This window comes from Enoplosus armatus, chromosome 22, assembly GCF_043641665.1.
Source record: "Enoplosus armatus isolate fEnoArm2 chromosome 22, fEnoArm2.hap1, whole genome shotgun sequence".
Classification (NCBI taxonomy): domain Eukaryota; kingdom Metazoa; phylum Chordata; class Actinopteri; order Centrarchiformes; family Enoplosidae; genus Enoplosus; species Enoplosus armatus.
In genome coordinates this window covers 17,266,903-17,288,012 of record NC_092201.1, presented here as the reverse complement: position 1 = coordinate 17,288,012, position 21,110 = coordinate 17,266,903, and the positions used below count along the sequence as shown (strand labels likewise).

General features: G+C 43.3%; 1 protein-coding gene across 1 annotated transcript in view; it reads left to right on the top strand.

Moving 5' to 3' along the window:
- The window catches only part of tmtc1 (transmembrane O-mannosyltransferase targeting cadherins 1), a 107,845-nt gene that overhangs the window by 21,789 nt on the left and 64,946 nt on the right, over nucleotides 1-21,110 (top strand). The window contains exons 3-4 of the mRNA XM_070929393.1: nucleotides 5,681-5,754; nucleotides 7,522-7,698. Of these exons, the coding sequence (XP_070785494.1) occupies nucleotides 5,681-5,754; nucleotides 7,522-7,698 (251 nt within the window). The remainder of the gene's footprint in view (nucleotides 1-5,680; nucleotides 5,755-7,521; nucleotides 7,699-21,110) is intronic.

Here is a 21,110-nt window from a genome sequence, read left to right as displayed (position 1 = left end):
AGAGAGCGACCTAGGGAGAGGGGTGAGAGAGCGAGACAAATAGGTATGTTTCTTTCCTCCTCCTCCTCCTCCTCCACCTCTTTACTCCGCTAATAATCTGAATTACACGTAAAACGCCTCCTGTAAACACCTTGATCAGATTAAAGGAGTATTTCAGTGAAGATGATATGCAGTGAGGTCCAAAAAGTCTGAGACCACTAGTCAAGGTACTTCTATTTTGCATTTGTTTCGAAGGTAATACTATTGTTTTTCATTACAAATGATAATATCAGCTTAACAATTTGAGTGAAAAGTTGAACCTTTGAAAAACGTACAGGTACAAGTATGGGCTCCACAAGTTTGTGCAAAACCTGATGACACGTGTTACCCCAGAAGGATTTGACGATGTTCCAAAGGGCTTCTTGTGAGGTCACAGAATGCTTGGCTTTCTGAGTCTTCAAGTGCCCCCTTTCCCATATAAATAGTTCAATGGGGTTGATTTCAGGTGACTGTGGAGGAAAGTCCATGACAGTCAGAACTCCTCTGTCTTCTTTGGTCTTCACGTAGTTCTTGCAAAGCTTTGAGGTGTGTTTGGGGTCCTTATCCTGCTGCAGTATGAATCCCTCTCCACGAAGATGCAAACTAGAGGGTACAGCATGTCTCTGAAGAATGGAGTGGTGCTTCTCCTTGGTCAGGGTGTAGTAGATTCGTTGCAGGTGTCCAACTCCAGAGTAGGCAAAAACACCCCCAGACTTGGATATTCCCACCACCATGGTGCATGGTTCAGAAGCTGCTGCTCGTCCTCTGAGACCACTACAAGACTGCCTTCTTTTGACAGTACTTTTGCTGATTGGAGTCTTGGCGTTCTTTATCTGTGATGAAGTTGCTTCTTTTTTATCTCTCAGGGAACTAAGCTTGATGAGTTGATGATGTGTGGTCACTTTTGGTGCTTTGGATACAACCGATCCCGTTTCTGCAAAGCGTTTCAGAGTCCCATGCACTGCCCTCTTAGAAACCTTTAGTCTGGCCGTGATTTGACACTGAGAAAGCCCCTCTTTGCTCAGAGTAAGAATTTGACTTCTGACACTTTCACTTATTTCAGATGCCATGTTTCCTACTATTACAGTGCTACTTAGTAAGCAATGACCTGCTGGAAACTTGAGGCACAGCCATATTTACAACAGGTGAACAGGCTAATTGAACGAGCCTCTGATGAGAAGATCGAATTCGCCCGAGTGTCATCTGAACGCATGCTTCGATTGGAAGGGATACAACTCAAAGGAATCTAACCTTTTGTACGAAGGAGTCAAGTTGGTCGATGCCACAAATTTCATTTTACATGTCATAACTTTTTGCGTTTTTAAATATTTCTGAATCCTCAAACTTTGTGATTATTTGCAGGTTTGCGTGAAAAAATATTTGAGATTTTCAATGTGGTCTCAGACTTTTGGACCCCACTGTACATAATCTATCTATCTGCTGCAGAGCCCTCCTGTCCTCAAGTTATCTTATCTCATCTTTACTGTTTTTAGACTATCTACATTCTTCCTGTGCACACTTGCACACCCCTCTATAAGGGGAAAACCATGGTGCATTCCCATAATGCGTGCATATAAGTACCGAGTTCTGTTTTACATTTCCAACATAAACTGTCTTTAATTGGACCCATATTATTGAGTCTCGTTGGGCTGAAATAATACCTATGAAGTATTTTTTATGGGGTAAATTTGCCTCCGGCTTCTCTGATGTATTCCAATCCTCTCCTATGTTTCTTCATGAAGTGTACAACCCCAGCCCCCCCCCCCCCCCCGCCCCCCATATCAGCCTAAGGTTTTCACACCCATCGTTACTGACCCAAGGACATAACTCACATAACCATTTTGATGAAACATTGTTGGTAGTTGCAGGTAGTAGTCATATCCCTCCAGATTAAACCCTCTTCTTGCCCTCTTCGAACAAGTCATTTAGTACTCTGATACCTTGTCTTGACCACTGAGCCCAGTACATTTTTATTTTTTGGGGGTTGTACCATATGGATGCACACTTTTGATTGTTACCATCAAATGGACAGAACGACTCTGACCCCCAGCTCGTTCTTCCTCAGCTTTAAGGAGAGTAATCTGTTCACTGCTGCTTAAGTTCCAAACATGTTGTTATTCATTGTGTGTGTGTGTCTAGGGAGAGAGAGGCTTCCCACACCAATATTTTATTCATGCTTCATGCAGACCGGGACAAGTCTACACCCCCCACCCCCCCCCACCCCGACTCTTCCTTTCATCTTGCACCTCTCCTTCAATCACTCTTCATCCCTCACTTCCTCCTCTGTTCTCTCCCCTTTCATCTCCGTCCATCCCGGCCCCTCCTAAGTATTTGTGGGTGACTAAGCAATGTCTTTTTAGTGTGCACACTCTCACACACACACACACACACACACACACACACGCACTTCTAACTCAACACTCAGAAACCATCCACTTAAGGATGTAAATAATCTCCTTTCATCTCACCGATTCCAAGAGGTTTAAGCCACGCTGTGTGTGTGTGTGTGTGTCTTACAGACACTTTGCATGACGGACAGACACACTAGTGCTGTTTTGCAAAAAAGCTAACACCGAAGTAAAACCTCAAAAAGCTGTGTGTGTGTGTGTGTACGTGTGTGTTTGTGCAAATGTGTGTGTAAGTGTGAAACCCACATGTCCCCTATTTTCCAGAAGACTGCAGCTGCTTCTAATCGACGTCCCTTGGAGACACGCCCTTCCTCTGTAAATACTAAAGGGACATGTGGCTTTGATTGTACCTTTTAGAGGAATCGAAATACTTGAAACACAGTTGGTTTCCACACAATGTGCTTCGCATTTCTAACTCCATTTTGTTATTTGGTCGATTTCCCTTTTCTCGTGGATAACTGGACACAAATTTACATGATGGGACAATTTTTTTTTTGTGAATGATATTTTATCGAGTTTTTTTTTCATTTGTGTAGCAGCTGCAATAAAAATAATTAAAAAAAAAACTTTTACATTGAATTTTGTCTACCTTAACTCGCTGCTAGTGGGAGAAGACCTTGGGAATGAGAGGCGAACCCATTTGTCGTTGACGATGTGTTCAGGTCAATTAACTTCACTATTTGCACGAGCCAAGACAAAAAAAAAAAACCTCAGACAACATGAAACAAGTTTGATTTCATCGGAACGTCAAGGCGAGAAAACGACTCAAGAGGGAGCGCGCTCCCCCGACTCCGACAAAGCTCTTGTGATTTCATTCCGACAATTGGCAGTTTGTCTGCAACAGTGAAATTGTTTGAAAGGTCTTTCAGTGTGAGGCCCCTAACCATTACAGTTCTTTGAGGTAAAAAAAAAAAGTGAACCATGATATTTCAGAATTACAGCGTCACCGCCTTATGTTCAACCAAATCATGCAGTAGCTGCATTATCACAGTAGTAAATCTGACAACAACAGTTGGTTTAGAGAACCTCGGCAGTAAACGCAATGTGTGTTCCTCAATGACACCTAGCTTGTTAACTGTCACCATGTATTGCACCAATCAAATTACAGTTGGTGCCAAGAATTTCACGCTCCCTGGAAAATGCTAATTCGGGGGCCCTGTCACCGCAGAAACGTCAATAAAACTTGAATTTCTTGTTTTCGGTCATCACAATTTTGAAGTCAAAACCGACAGCAATGATCTATCTAATCAATTCGTCGGCAAAAATTACATTTTCTACTTCGGTTCGACTTCAAAGCAACATGTGCAATCTGTAACATCTTTCTAGCCAGGCCTAATTTTATCTTTGTTGTAATTGAATACGTCTCTCCTGTTCTTTTGTTTCATACTCACTCCCTCCATCCTTGTGCCAGTTCCTGAGTTGTGTGTAGGAGCTGCTGAGGTTCTTTCACTCTTTCTTTTTTTTATGAGATGTCACATGAAAGTCCACCACCCCCTCCTCCCTCTCTCCTCTCCCTGTTCTTTTCCTTTTCATCCTCCCTCCACCGCCCTCCATCCTTATTCCCCTCCCGGCCTCCTCTTTATCAGTGTCAGACGGACATGTTTACTGCTCCGCTGCCGGGCTGTAGCTGACTGCTGCCCCACCACACGCAAAAAAACCTGATACTGTAGATCAACTTTATGGAGAAACACTGCTGCAATACTGTCTATTACTCCCCAGACAGGAAGCTAACAGTTGTGTTTTTCAACAGTCTGCAGTACATCCTGAAATCGTCCAGGTGCTAAGGTGGCTGATAGAGCAGACAGCCAGAGCCGAGCAGCGTTTGACTGACTGACTGACTATAAATTGTCTGATTATTCCTGTGCTCAGGCCTGTTCCGTCAGTGTTTTACAGCAGGTAGTTTCAGCCAGGCAGCTGAACTGGTCAGAAACACTTCATTAGAATGCTGGCAATAATCATAAACCATATCGTATTGTGCTATAAAGGAAGGGTGGGGGGGTGCAGTGCAGTGCAGCTGCAAGACTTGTGTTTTCAGTATAAGGCTGTGGCTGGGTTAGGCTAACCCTAACCCGAAAGGTCCCGTGTATTTGGTTTGGTTCAGGTGTGATGTTGCCTTTTGATGATTTAATGGAGGGGGATATCTGCAAAGTGTTCACTGGACTGGATTTTCAAAGCCAAGGGGCTATACCCATGGAAGTAATAGTGCTGCCTGGTCCTGTGTTTTATCTATCCTTTACATAAATTTGAAGGAAACAAAGTGGTCTCATAAGGACTCCTTATGAAACCTTGAACCACAGCCCATAATTATCTAGGTTCCTCAACTGAGCCTATGTCAAGTCAAGCAATTTCTCTAACTGAGTCAGGAATTGTGATTTTGTATTAGTTTTTTACAACCATGGCATGGGATTGCCATGAAATCATGATGAAGTGCAATAACTATGGTGATCCTCTGACTTTCAGCGCCAGCATCGGGTCAAATTCCCCATTTGTGGCATGGTTATCGACCAAATACCTGCAGAACCAGTGACTCTCCCATCAGCATTACTGTGGAATACTAGTCTTGTTTGGCTGTGAAATGTCTATGGCCTTTTTTCTTTCATTCCCTTTTCCTTCATCTATGCTAGATTAAACACATAAGTAATATTATAACTTTTTGGTATGTTAACGGGTGTTTGCATTATAACCCCGACACACCCACCAAGTGTATTTCAAAGGCTGTTGCAAAATATTGCACACTTGTGGCAGGACATATTCAAACAGGAGAACATTGCAAGCCAGCGTAGGGGCTTTTTCCAGGAGTCGTTAAAAGCTTTGTGGGAAATATGGGAAATCTTTGTCAGAAGTAACTTCTGGAGTGCCGTTCTTAGAATGCTTAGAGTATGTTTTGGGGGCTCTCCTGTTAGCAGATGCTACGGGAACTGCTGCGGGGAAACAAGCTTGATTATGATCATTTATGTTCTTTCCCAGTTTATTGTTATTATACATGCTCAACCTGCACACTGGTGTGGGCAGCCGCTGCCGCAAAACACTCTTTCTTGGCTTGGATAATGGGCACCTGTCCAAAACATAATCACAGTAATTCTGCTCTCAGGTCTTGGTAGTGGCCACATTCCGTAAAGACAGTGATGTCAGGTTTTCGTCTCACTGTAGCGTAGCAACATAATGGGCTCAACCCGGACATCCAACTGCTTCCTCGCCAGAGCTGTCAGACACATGAGTAATCCTCTAAAAACCTGTGTGCATGTGTATTGCAGGTGTCTGGCATCGTGGGCAGGGCTGACGTCTTGGCCTGTCTGCTGTTCTTGCTTACGTTCCTCTCCTATATCAGGTAAGATGACTTTGTCCCTGAACATGTTCATTGTGTTCCTATTCTTTTTTTTTTGCTCTAACTTAAGACTATTGTCTTGTTTGCTGATGCAGTTTGTGAAATTAAGCTAGACTGAAATTGTTTCGTAGGTTTACAGTAAGCCATGTTATTTAACATAGTACGGGTTGGTCTATCACAAAGGCTGCAATGTTCAGACCATGTGATCAGAAGAGGATGCCCTGCACTCATTGACTAATATCAGACTTATCATTCTAAACTGGCAGAGTGCCCTCTCTGCTATGAATTAAAAGGACAGTTCCGGTTTATTTCTACTTGGGTCTCATTTTCATAGCATATTAGGCCATCCTTTTGTATCTGTAATGATGAACATTGTACTCAACAACTGTAACTGCTGAGAACTGGGAATACGGGGCAGGGTCGCGGTGGCAGCAGGCTAAGCAAGGCAGTCCAGATGTCCCTCTCCCAAGCGACGTTTTCCAGCTGCTCCTGGGGGATCCCGAAGCGTTCCCAGGCCAGATGAGATACGTAATCCCTCCAGCGTGTTCTGGGTCTACCCCGGGGTCTTCTTCCAGGTGGATGTGTCGAAAGACCTCCAAAGGAAGGCGCCCAGGAGGCATCCTGATCAGATGCCCGAACCACCTCAACCGGCTCCTTTCAACACAAAGGAGCAGCGTCTCTATTCCAAGCTCCCTCCCGATGTCTGAGCTCTATCTCTCTACCCTATCTCCAAAGCTGAGGAAGCTCATTTCGTCCGCTTGTATCCGCAATCTCGTTCTTAGGTCATTACCCAAAGCTCATGACCATAGGTCCTCCCACACAGTGGATGTAAATGTCACGGAGGATCGTCCAGCTCTGGTCTCTCTTTTGTGTTTGCCATTCGGAGGCAGCGACACTACATGAGCTTGACTAACCTGGCTGAACAAGCTAAGCCGACTAGCACGCTACAGCCGATAGACAACAACTGGTGGACTGCCCAAACACTCGCGCTCTAGAATTTCTGCTCCACGCCTGCAAGTAGTCGAGATACATAGACCATTTTGTCAGTAATTGTTCAGGAGGAAGTCCCATACCGAACCGAACATCGTGTACCGATCGTTCTGGACGAGTACACGTAGCGTTAAAACCCTTATTTATGAGGTGTAAAGAACAAATGTTTATTATTATTATGATAACCATAGCTATTTGAAAATGCAGATGCGTTTGACATGAATAGTTGCATTCAAGAATTGCGATGGACTATACAAATGTAGAACTCAGAATGTCCTAGAAAAATGCAGTTACAAATGTGTGCATTTATTTAAATCCTAATGGTGTGAAATGTGATAGGCCAACACCGATACAGCCCTAATCATGGAGATCTGAAATCTCACATATCAAACCACATCCAAATCTTTTATACTGCTAATTGGCATTCAGCCTAATATGACTACCCTGTGTGGCAGATCTTGTGTCTGTGATCAGGTTACTTATATTGCCTGGAAGCTTTTGTTACTTTGTCTGGTCCCTGAAAATGAACATTTGAATGGGACATTTGTTACTTGCAGCCACGACACAGATCTTAATTAACATAATGAAGCTAGTGTGAACAACAGTGAACAACGGTGTACTTATTTGAATCACCCTACAACATGACTACAGTACTAAATGAGGAGTAAGTGTCTTGTCCTCCTGCCATCCTCTCCCTGTGACTGGGCTGAGGCTAACCTGCCATCATCTGTCATTACAAATCACCTTTGCTCTGCCACCTCTCTCTTCCTGTTTCCTCAGGAGTGTGGGTGCATGCGTCTCTGAGGACTCCCTGCCCCCCACGGAGTCAGCGGGGTGTCTGCTCGTCAGTTTGCTGCTGGGCACCTGCGCCATGCTGGTCAAGGAGACGGGCATCACCGTGTTCGGAGTGTGCATGCTCTACGATGCCCTGGTGCTCTGCCGCAAGCCTCTCGTCTAGTAAGCACACAGGGTTTTCTGCTTTGTTTATGTTTTGTTTGTCTTTTTCTTATCTTGATTTATGTGGCAGTGGTCCGCTGAGCGTGCACACAGTTTTTCCAGCAATGCTTAGCATTATATTTACACCTGGGAGCTGCCTCTCTGCAACCATAGGCAATTTGCTTTGGGAGACGAAGAAGTGTGTTTTTTTTTCTGAAACTGTGTGCAAAAATAAGGAGGACTGTCTGTTTTTTTTTGAGTGAGAGAGTGATGAAGTTAGGGAGGTGCACAACCACGTGCACCTTTGCATCGTGGACACTGTGTCGAGCATAAACGAAGCTTTCCAGCTGGCGTGCTGGCGGTCCTCAATTACGCCCTCAGGAGCACATTGACCATACATGGTCCAGCCATATACTAGGTTTCCAGACTTGATGCTTGGACTCAAGTCACAAAAACTACAACTACAGACTAGACTTGGACTTGCACTGCTCTGACACTTGACTTCACTTGAGACTCAAAAGCAAATGCATTCAAGTCTCAAGTTTTTATCTCTCAAAATCCTGGAAACTAAACTTTCATCACCGTGAGATATTCAGTCACAGGCCTATGCATTGAAAGGACACGGTCTCGGCTCTGTGAAAACACAGCTGGCTTGAAAAGTCGTCTTTCGCTCAGGCACCTGCACTGATCACGCCATCGATTAAAGTCTCTGAGGGGCAAAGGGTGGTGGATGTCACTGTGAGTAAAGGAAGGAAGTTGATTGCCAATGACCTTATCAATGACATCTTTGGGGAGTGTTTTTTTATAGTGTCTCCAAGCCTCCTTGCTGGTCTTACGATGTGTTAGTAGAGCTGTAACACCTCCTTAAGGTGCTGGAAAAAGTGAGGAAATATATGGACAGTGGACAACGCTTCCCCTGGAACACAATGAGCACCGCAGATTGCAGAGGTGTAACAAAGTCACAGTATTAGAGGAATACTGAATGCAGTCAATTGATCGTCTTTCCTGTGTATGCCTTTGTGGCCTTATACCGATGCTATTATCCATGTCCCACTTTTTACTAGCACGCTGTGCTGCTGCTGCTGTTGTGTTTCTCCATCCCCTGCTTGGCTCTTTTAAAAGAAGACTGCAGTGGTAATGGAGGGCAGATGCCTGGAGAGCAGTGAGCTTTCAACTAAACACAGTCCATGTCAGCAGAGGCCAACTCTCTCCTGTCTCCTAATCATTCCAACTGCGCTCCTTCCTCCTATTTTAGTGGACCATACCAGTGTGTTGTGTGTTTTAGCCCATTAACTACAAATTACATATATTTTACATTACTGCTGGCCATTTTCCAAAGTACACCATCAGTTTTTAGATTGATTTCTCAACTTTCCAGGCTGCCTCTGGGTTTAGTTCATTTTAGTACTCCAGGAAAATCAACTTGCAGAGACTTGAAACTTGCTACAGGTAAATAATTCATCACAGAGAACATCTAGTCAGTTTTTTTTTCTTTCTTTTTTTTTGGTCAAAAATTATAGCTTCCACACCCTAGGTTTTCCACATTCTATTCAGTTACATACTAGCTTACAGTCACAGACCTTCGTCAGGCATGTAAGGCAAAGGAACACTGAGGTATTAACCCCATGCAAAACATCATTGTATCTTTGACACAAGACCTTATTTAGTTTAGCTAACTAAATAAGGTCATTGTAAACATATCTGCTAAACATCAGCATGCTAATATTGTCGTTGTCATTAGCAGAGCCATCCACTCTAATTCATTTGAGTTAGAAGTAGCAAACCCCTTGTGAGGAACATGATGGGATAGCAGGTGACGAGCGATGGCATGTTAGCATGCTAACATGCTAAACTAAGATGGTGAACATCGTAAACATACCTGCTAAACATCGGCATGCTAATATTGTTGTTGTCAGTGGCGTAGACGTCCACTCTAATTCATTTGAGTTACAAGTAGCAAACCCCTTGGGGTGAATACTGTAAACATAACTGCTAAACATCAGCTAAACTAAATATGGTGAACATTGTAAACATATCTGCTAAACATTAGCATGCTAATATTGTCGTTGTCATTAGCGGAGCCGTCCACTCTAATTCATTTGAGTTACAAGTAGCACACCCCTTGTGAGGAGCATGATGGGGTAGCAGGTAGCGAGAGATGGCATGTTAGCATGCTAACACGCTAAACTAAGATGGTGAGCATTGTAAACATCTCTGCTAAACATTAGCATGCTAATATTGTTGTCATTAGCGGAGCCATCCACTCTAATTCATTTGAGTTAGAAGTAGTAAACCCCTTGTGAGGAGCATGATGGGATAGCAGGTAGCGAGAGTTGAATCTTTGTGCACCTTAACATGCCCGAATAATGAGTTGAAAAAACCTACAGGCAAGTGAATGAGATGGATTATCCATCTGCAGCAAGTTTCAGGTCTCTGCAAGTCGATGTTCATTAAGTCCTGACATTTTGGAGACCAATGGCTGCCTGCAAGGAAGAGAACATATTCATCAATCAAACTGGTGTGCTTTGGAAAATGGTCAGCACTGATGTATAGACGTCTAATAGAAATGGGCAAAAGCTGTATTTGTGTCCACATGTTGCTGTAAGCCTGATAAAGATGTTCCCCCTGTCTGCAGAGTCCCAGTGGGGAGTGAGGAATGTTTATTGGGTTGTGTGTGTGTATGTGTGTGTGTGGGTGTGTGAAGCCATTACAAGAGCTGCACTTTACAGCCAAAACTGTAAAGTTGTGTTCTGACTTTGTAACTGTGTGTGTGTGTGTGTGTGTGTGTATATATAAGAGCGTTTGTGCTTTTCTCCACATTTGCATAAGTGTCTTTTATGTGTGAGTCTGGCCATGCCAAAGCCAGGTCCAGATGTTTTGGGAGCCTCCCTGCTGTGTAAGCCGGCCTGGAATGTTCTGGAATTAGCCTGCTGCTACTGGGCTGGATGAGCTGATAACACTGAAACACTGCATGCTTGAGAAGGTGTGTGTGTGTGTGTGTGTGTGTGTGTGTGTGTGTGTGTGTGTGTGTGTGTGTGTGTTTGTATTGAGCTTAATCTGTATTAGAGGTTATTTTAGGCAAACTACCCCGGGGTGTCTGTCACTTAGAAGTGTGGCAAACGTCCAGAAGGCTGCAGGGCTAGGGTGTATGTGTGTGTGTGTGTGTGTGTATCTCCCAATGTGCATGTTTGTTGGAATTTTCTTCAATGAGTGACATTATGTGACAGTATGTCCATCATTAACTGAATTTCTAACTAAAAATATGGTGATTGTTGTGTTGGAACCTAAAAAATAAAAAAAATCAATTTCTCACGTAAAAATTCATAATAAAAGTAAATAAGATCCAAAACATGACATATAAAACACGATTCTTTTTAAAGGAGATTTAAAAGAGGTCACCGAGTTTGTCTGCCTGGGATCCTCGGGCAGGGAGTTCTGCAGCTGAGGAAGCAACCCGGACAGCAAAGCCCCCCCCCCCCCGTCACCTTTAGTAACAAGTCCACATTTTTAGGAACCATTCCAGGCTGTTATGCACACTAAAGATTCTGTTCTATGCAGCGGATTCTGCGCTGGAGGATTCAACGTGCGCTAGCCTACAATGTGTGAATCCTCGTGTCCTGTTGTTGTTTTGTGCTGCTATTGCGCATAAATACCCTTTCTTAACAAGCCAATGGGTCATTTTTTAATGGATCAATGGATCTATATAGTCAATTTTAATCTTGTCGGTTAACGAGGGTCATCTATCTTGCATATGATCGGACAGGCTGTTAACAAACTGATGTAGACCACTAGAGGTCAGACTGAAGGCGAGGCCCCTGAAGTGTCACTAATAAAATGAATAGTGATCGTGTCTCTTGTCCCGTCCGACTTCTTTTTGGGGATGTCCCAAGACCTACTTGTTCATTGATCTTAAAACAAGGTTTTGTTTCTTAGTTTTGGAAAAGTAGGCCTTTTTTGAGAAAACATCACCCAGCAATGACATCAGTGCATGTTTGTTTGTTTGTGTGTGTGTGTGTGCGTGTGTGTGTGTGTGTGTGTGTGTGTGTGCATGCTTGTGCTTAATGCAATGTCACGCTGATCCACTATGCTCCTCATGTCCCTCAGTCTGTGACCAGCACGGGCTTCAGCCGCTGGCGCCCGACTCCTCTCCGCTCCCTCGTCTTGTTTATGTCTTCCTCTAGATTAGTGCCAGCCCGTAATACTCTCAAATTCATGTGCACGCGCACACACACACACACACACACACACACACACACACACACACACACACACACACAGGGCAATAAGCCTGTGCAATGGTAGTGGTATAAAGCTGGCAGAGGGCTGCTGCACTGCGATAATGTCAGTGTGGAGCCGGCAGCCAGCATGGGTGGGGGTGGGGTGGGGTGGGTGGGGGTACAGATGTCTCTCAGCAGGATTTCCATCTCTTGGTGTCTCCCTCTCTCTGACTCGGAGCTAACGTCCTGATAAACAAACTGTTGACTTTGTTCCTGTCCCAGCCAAAATTGCAAGAACGCTGAAAGTAGTAGTGACAGTGAAGCCATTTCGGATTGTCTTTGGATCCTCGTTTCACTTAGCTGCAAGACAAAACACACGCACACACGCACACACACACACACACACACACAGAATTGTGAGAGAGGACCGACATTTAAGACAGCACAGACAAACATTTTCATTCTTTTACATCCTACAGATGACATCTATGACTCTGGAGGAAGATTGAAGCGCTCCGTGTGTTAATGCATTCACGTGCACACACACACACACACACACACACACACACACACACACACACTGAGAGATTACAGAAGTGAGTGGAACAAAGGCTAGCCCGGAGGCGATGTCAGGACAGTTACTGGAGAAGAATAGTAACCTGAAAAAAAAATTATATTTATTACAGGAAAATGGAATTGAGTAGAATTATGCCCCCCCCCCCCCCCCCCCCCCACACACAAAAAAAAATGTTGAAGTGGAAGTGTTCAAATAGCAGGTCAGGGGTAAAAAAAATAAAAAAAGTGATGATGCCGGTGGGCATACTTATTTTTATTTATTTAATTTCATCTTTATTTCGGCCCTTGTTAACAATTTTTCATAATGAATACACGTATGAATAACTAAATAACGATAAGGTATGAAATTACGAGGAAAATTTAAATGGAGAGAGGGGGGAAAAATGGAATAAATCAATAATTAAATCAATAAATAAATAAAACTAAAAAAAGAATAAAATAAAGTTGACCGAAAGGGTGTAGATTGATTCAAATTGTCCTTTTCGGAACATTGGGTTTGCTATTGATTCATGTGTCTGAATAATCCCACGAGGGATGGGTCGTGTAAATGACCAGACACAAAATAAATTCATTCATTCACTCGTGTCTACACGCTCATGTCAGGTGAAAGCGTGTGTGTGTGTGTGGAGGAGAGCGAATTCTGCACAACACTGTCATTTCAGCAGATGAAGCCAAGCAGGCAGCCAGAGGCGATTCTCTCTCTGCTCGTGTGTTTACATACAAGCTAATCATTTGAATACAGCCAGATTAACCTCTTAACCGCACACGCACTCTTTGGCAGGCTCCTAATTACAGACTCGTGTAGTGCCGCCACACTCGGCTCAGAGCCATAGAGCTGAAGACGATTCGACATTTCCTCAGAGGTCCGAAAGGTGTTTTTTAAAACTGTCCACAAGACCGCCGTTAACAGTGCAACCATAACATGAACGATGTAAATCTGACTGAGCATATGGCACAAGTGTGATATACTGCAGCTTGACTAAAGCTTCGTTTACCTTTTTATGAATAATTTAACGAACCCTTTAAACCCCCCCCAGCTGCTTTTTGCACAGTTTTCACTTTTTTATTAACAGCCTTATGGCGTCGTTTACCACATGCCTTGCTTAGGAAAGGCATATGTTGTCATTTTCAGAATAAGTTATGAGAAACGCCCCAGAAATGAGCATGTGAGTGGTACTGCACATGGTATATATATATATATATATTTTTTTTTAATTAAAAAGCCTGTATGTCCAAAGACTTTTTAACATGCAGCAAATATCTGAATGTGAATGAACTGACGTGAAGTGTCAGGGCTATGTCCTCTTTCCCACAGAAACATTGCAAGGTCCGGTATTCCTCTGAGGGACTGCATTACTCACCATGAGCCCCAGGACGAGGAGGTTGTTGTTGTTGTTGTTGTTGTTTTTGTTGTTGTTGTTGGATATGAAGGCATATGCTTCTTCCTGAAAACAGACAAACCTGCCGGAACAAAACTACAGTGCAAACAGGTTTAAATATGAGAGCAACGTTGAATATGTCAAGGGCAAGGGGGGGTTAGCAATACAGTATATCTTAGTGCTATTATGGGATTTGCTACAAAGGCGGCATCTTGGGATGTTGCCAGCATCACGGACAGCCTTCCCAGTCCACGTCTCCCCGTTTGGTATCCAGAGAAGATTAACTGCTGATTTAATTTAAGCCTTAATTAAACCTCAAAAGCTGCCAGTGGATCCTCTGAAAGGGCTAATGGGTTGACAGACAGAGGGAGTGGGTTTGGATATCGGTCAGATATATCTGTCAGATATAAAGAGGTAAAAAGCATCAGGAAGAATACGAGATGAAGAGACGGAAGCCGATAGAGGAAACAAAACTAACGAGTGAATACAAACATTAGAGCAGTAATCTGTGCGTAAGTCAAGGTTTGAGAGTCCGCAGGGACAACGTTTCAAGTGGAAAAAAACCCTATTTTGTACATGTTCGCTGCATTCTGCAGTGATTTAGTCTGATCAAACAGGACATACCCACCGAACATAGCGGGAAACACTGTGATATTGCTTGCGGTCAAATCAAGACGAGTTAGCTGTGTTCTGTTTGTATATGAGGAAAGCAAACTGGCCAAAGTCAGCGCAAATGTTTTGGACGGATTGCCATTGCCATTGCAATTGCGATAAAACAAAAGGATTGGATTGAGGCGGTCGTCAAAAATGCTCGTGTCGTAGCTCTTTTAGCGCATTAACTAACTTTGTTAGCTACTTGTGTGGCCAGAGATGAAACTCATCTGTTAAATCTTTATATTTCAAGTCTTTTAGGCCAACATGACCATTCAGGACACAGTTATAGGAATCTAAATACTTATATATCCTCAGGTTCTTTTTACTATACATAATTGGTTTCTCTATCAGGGAGGTGTAACGCTAATTGTTTGGCCATTCCGCCGGAGGTAAGCCTGTCACTAAGCCACTGAGTGAGCGTGTACGGGTTGGCCAATCTGGCCCCATTTGTTCATGTTAACTTTAACCGAGTGAGTGACCGTACATATTCAGAAAAACATGTATTTTCTCAAGCCATTGTTAAAAAGCCAGCCGACAAAACTTGCTAGCTAGCGTTAGCTAAGGTGTTCAGGGAATTATTCTGCCTCCACCTAAGCCCCGCCCACAAAAAAAGTCATAATATTTACTAACAGTGAAGGGGTCTATACCTGCTTAACATCAGCATGTTAGCATTGCCATTGTGACCATGTTAGCATGCCGACGTTAGCATTTAGCTCAAAGCACCATTGTGCCCAAACACAGCCTCACAGGGCTGTAGACTCTCAGTGTGGTTAGACCCTAAAAGCTTATCAACATTTATTTTGTTAGTTAGTCAAACTACAAAGTGAACTGTTACACTTAAAATAAAGACAGCGGTGATATAAAATACAATTACTGAATGATTTGTTTAATATCACCCAGTGTTTCCAGCAGTATGGTGTGAGACTGCAGCATTTTTTTGCCGTCTCGACATCAGACATGCTTTCCTGAGAGAGAAATAGATAAATAGAAAAAGATTTCCCAAGATATGGAGGAAGAGGAAGAGATGGAGGATGAGCTGTGCATAATGCGTGAACGGAGAGAAAGACGGAAAGGAAAGAGATGGAATAGAGAATAAACCAGATTCAGGCAAAAATGAGAGGAATCTGGAGGCTCAGAGGGTGACAGAGTGACTTTGGGTGGATGGAGGGGGGCAGAGAGAGAATGAGAGGTTCAGCCAGCCGTCACCCCTTCCTCCTCCTCCTCCTCCTCCTCCTCCCAGTGTTCAGGGCCAGCGGAGCTCAGAGTCTCAGCACGGCACATTAAAGGCTGACCCACCGCTAATTGGGAGTTTGTTTGGAAAGGGGCTCTCATAAAACATGGAAACAAAGAAATAAAACGCTGTCTTACTTTTTATTTGGCTGAGCCCTTTGTTCAGCAGCTGTTTCGAGTTGGACGGAGGCCATCCACTGACTGGCGGTAATGAAGACTTTCACGCTGCTGCTGCTGAGGCAGAAACGGGGAAACCATTAGCTTACAGACTTCGTGGGCCAGACCATCACCTCGAAACGTTTGACCGCTGAAAGATCTTTTAGCACCGTTATGATGAATACTGCATACGATGTGTGTGGGGGAAAAAAAGACAAGTGCCGTGAGAGGGAAATAGCTTGACGACTATCAGACGGATGGCCTTGAAGGTTGCTCCGGATATATTCCAGTTCAATGCAGGATGCATCACTTTGATGATCCTCCGACTCCGACCGGCGGGTCAGTGATATGGATTGTGGATTTGCACCACACATATTCATGGTTTCCAGATGATGAATTGTTCGTGATCAATGTGGGAACAGATATTTCGTGGCTGTGTTTTACTAAGACGATACATATACATATCTAGATACATGGGCTTCGACACGATTCAGGGTCGATACATTTTAATACACAACGATTCGGTGCGATGCGATACAGTTCTTAACATTTGTTTAACATAGGCATTCGTTTTCCATTATAAATGAAAATAAGTGGCATTGCTTACCATCAAATATATTCTGTATAGATGTTATTATCATAAACGACCAGGGAACAGACTGGCAACAAATTCTGTAGCAACAAGCAGCGTTGAAGTGAGTGTTAGTAGCCTAAACGTGACACGTTTCCTCAAACATGACTCCAAAGACTAATCAAATGGGTATGTTTTCAGGCCCCGCAGCGGGGTTAATGGCGCTTTTCTTCAGTGAGCATCGGGAGGAATCAGCAGGGCGGTGTGGGCCTGGGCTCTGACCTTCTCTTCCTCTGTTTGCTTTGGTTTAGCGCAGTCCAGATATTGCCGTTTCCTCACGGTGTGCGTGGTGTGTTTACAGACGGCTTCGAGACAGCAGAGGTCCATCAAATATGTCTTTTTCCCCATGGGCTTTCTTCCCACGGCATGTCACGTTTTTTTCTGTTCCGCGTGCATAGTTTTTGTCTACATATTTTGCCGCCTCCGCTTCATTCAGACACATCCAAGCAAGTATTTTCTCCACACAGCTGAACTCACACACACATACACACACACACACACACACGGCAACAGTGAACCAGGTGAAGTGAAGATAATGTGTCACTCGAGGCTGATAGGTGTCTTTCCCGACGACTGCATAATTCCAGCCAGGAGGCTTGTAAGAATAAGTCCAAATGGACTTGGTTTGATGGTTTCAAGCTGCACTTCACCAGCGCCACGCTTTGGGTTCAAGCCAAAATGAGAGAGGAGAGCCAGTACGTCGACTTTGTTCGAAATGACTGTAGGAGGACACTGTTGGACCACCAGCTAACCAGGTACTATCAGAATCTGTGTCTCTTTGAGAGAGTTACTGTGCGGGTACCCTACGTTGTAGCGCATAGCATTACTGTTAGAGCTGCAGTGATTACTCGATCATTCGATTCGAAGAGAAAGAGAGAGTCGCCAACTATTTTGACGACCCATAAACCGCTTCAGTTATTTTTCAAGCAAAAATGTCAAACGTTTGCTTGTTCCACCTTCAAAAATGTCACGTGATCTGCTGCTTTTCTTTGTCGTTTGTGACGGTAAAAGAAGAGTCTTTGGGGTTTTGGACTGTCGGTTGGACAAAAAGAAGCAATTTGTAGGTGTCACTTTTGCTCTCTCGGAAATTATTGATGAGCATTTTTCACAATTTTTATGACTTGATGATTTAAAAGACTAAAATATACATTTCTTAATCGTGACAATAACCGGCAGATTAATCAGGAATGAAAATAATCTTTAGTTGAAGCCCTAATTAACGTTCATCAGCCCTGAATACAGCTCAGCTATTGGTGTCACTGCTAATTGATTGAGAAACACACACACACACACACACACACACACACACACACACCTCCTATTGTGGAAGGTTATTATCTGTGGTAAAGCCTGGAAGAACTGGGCCCGGTGGGAACCAGTGTTTGTGCTTTCTCTGGAAAATGTGATTATGATAGTGATAGATGAAGAAGATGACAAGATGGTGACAACAAGGCAAAATGCATCAAAGCCAGCGTCTGAAGTCTGTGTGTGTGTGTGTGTGTGTGTTAGTGTGTGTGTGTTGCAGAAATGTCTTTAGAGAGCTTTGAGTTCTCTGAGATCAAAATACTTTGAAGAGTCCTGTTTGTTCAGACAGAAACCTTTTGAAAACCCAACAGTGTGAAGTCTGCGATGAGTCCCAATGAAACTGAGTATAAAGAGTGTGTGTGTGTGTGTGTGTGAATAACCCCTAACCCTACCCTTATATTTGATTTGTGTTGAAAATAATCTGATCATATTCTCAAGTTAATTTGAATTTTTGCTCTTATGCATGTGTACGTGAAAAATTTCAAAGTTTACACCTCAACTTCAGAGAGCACTCCAGCGGTTTTAGAAGTTTTCACCTATTTACGACAAAAAGTTCACATTTTACTGCGAACCATTTCCCAAAGCAGATTTCCTTTCCTCCAGGCAGCCAGTGTCATAAGAATTGATTACAAGTGCAGCTGTTAGCAGGGATCGTTTTCTGTTCTTCTTGGTGGTGCATTCAAGGACGCTAAACTACTCAATCTAATCTAGTCTTGCATAGCCCGACCTATCTCCACACTTTGGAGAAAGGTCTGGCTCAACCCATTTTCATCCTGGGATAAGGGAAGGGCTTGTCGGCCAATAGAGTCACCATTCTATGGTATCGGCCTCAAATGTCCTGCATAGGTCAGCAACAATATAAATGAAGCATTATTTTGTTCTTTCAGCCATGCTTGTAGCCTCCGTACGTAGATCCCATAACACCTTATCTTATCAAGACATTGATATATGTGTATTGGGAATATACTGTTTAGTAATTTTCTTGAAACAGTTTATAGATATGATGAACAGATGGGAATAATTATTTTCGGCTAATCCAGCGAACTTGATATTTGGCAACTCAAGGTGTTGCCAAGTATTTCCTGCAATGGTCTTAATACAACCAGAAATATTAAAGATAGATAGATATCTCAGTATAAACAGTATTTTACTATCGTCTGGTGGGTTGATATATATTGTTACACCGCCCCCGAAGATAACCTTTCCAAACAGTTCTTCTTGGAACCTGATTTTATGTCAGCCTCTGACATATAGAAGACATGCTGATCTGAATGGGACGTTTCCTGCATAAATAGGACTGTTAGAAGTCCATGCAGACTCAGCTACATTTGCATATTTATTTATTTTTTTTACCATGGAAAATGAAAGTGAATTCATATGCTGCTTGTGTGCACTGATCCTCTGAGATTTACTCTAAAATAGAGGTCAGCTGCTGCAAATATAGACATGGCACCGGACACGGGCAAATATTTGAGTCATTCACAAGCCGATTAAGGATGAAGTGCTGTGAGCACACACACACACAAAAAAAAGGCAACGCAGCGCTAAAAGCCTCAGCTTTTATTGTGCAAGCAGAAAAGGATAAACTAAAACCAATGCTGCGTGAAACAAAGAACAAACACCGAACATCTCCTCCAGCGGCAAACACACTAAAATCACTTTTCCGAGTTGGATTAAAATGCTCGCATGGTTAAATCCAAATCCAATTACCTTGGATTGGTGGCTCAGACAACATACTAGTATGCATGCTGCAGCCTCGCTTGTCCATCAGTAGCACGACGGCTGTCAGCACTGAAGGCCCTGCAGTCGTGCTTGAAGGCAAAGCAACAATCTCGCCGGAAAGCCTCCCAAAACTGTTCAAGGCATGTCACAAATAGGCCACGGCGTGGACATGTTCTCCCTGTGAATGGTGCAGTCCTTTCAGGGTCATTGTGACATGCATAGCCAGCCCAAAGAACCCCCACAACCCAAATATAATCACAGTAGTATTAGTAGTGTCAGATATATTACACAATGTGAAGGTGGTTTTTAACCATGCTAGCAGTGGGGCTTTTAGATGGGAATGTCGAGTGATTGGTGCAGCACTTTGGTCCACACTGAAAAATCCTGACAACTATTGGATTGGATTGCTTTGCCATGAACTTTTGTACAGACGTTTGTGGTTCACAGAAAATGTATCCTAATGACTATGGTGATCTTGTCACCTAGCGCCCTAGCATTTCATATATTTTAATTAATCAAATGAAATATCTGAATGTCTACTAGATGGATCAGCGCCAACTTTGATACGGACATCCATGGTTCGCAGAGGATGTATCTTTGAGACTTTGGTGACATTTTTTGGGTCCAGGATGAAATGCCTTTTAAATGGATTACCATGAAATGTGGTGCAAGCATTCATGGTCCCCAGAGGATGATTTGTAATCATTTTTTGCGATCCCTAAACATTTCATTTGGCCCTATCAGATCAAAATTTCAGTTTGCTCAATACTTAATGCTTGCAAAACGAATGACATTCATGTCAGCCTCAGCTGCAGTTGTGGTTTAATGCTGATCAGCAAACGCTAGCGTGCCAACACGCTAAAGTAAGATTGCAAGAATGGTAAACACTATACATGCCAAACATGAGCTTTTGAGCGCTGTCGATGCGAGCATGTTAGCATGCTGACGTTAGCATTTAGCCTAAATCACAGCCGTGCCCACCTGCAGCCTAACCAGCCATTTACCAGCCATTAGCGTGGCTGTAGACTCTTACGGGCAATCCTTAAAGAGAGCTTTTCTGACGTCTGTCACTTGCCTGTCAAGGGGTAATATAGTTGAATGATGAATCTTATTCTAGATGCACGAAACATTCCACTAAATCTCAGGCACATTAACATCAACTGAATGTGAGCAAGGTTATTACATGATTCTTATTCTTTTTAAACTCCATTCAATACACAAATTGAAGGAACTGGCGGGATTACATTTCTCTGTGTTTGTACCCTTTATCATTACATGTGACAAACAAACTTGATTGATTGATTGATTGATTGATTGATGTTTCTGCGAATGAACGCGTTTCGCCTCTTAATTTTTTTTTTTGCTGTGCACTGAGCTGTGTGATCATTCACTCGGAAACAGATATGAAGGCGTGACGGGTGGGGATGGGGGTGGGTGGGGGGGGGTGTAAGAAGGGCTGCATTTGTTTTCTGCGGCTCAGCGGAGCGTCTGCTCCGTGTTCCTCCTAGACATGGCTAATTAGCGACAGGGGAGGCAGAGTGTACATACTGCTGCTCTCAAGGA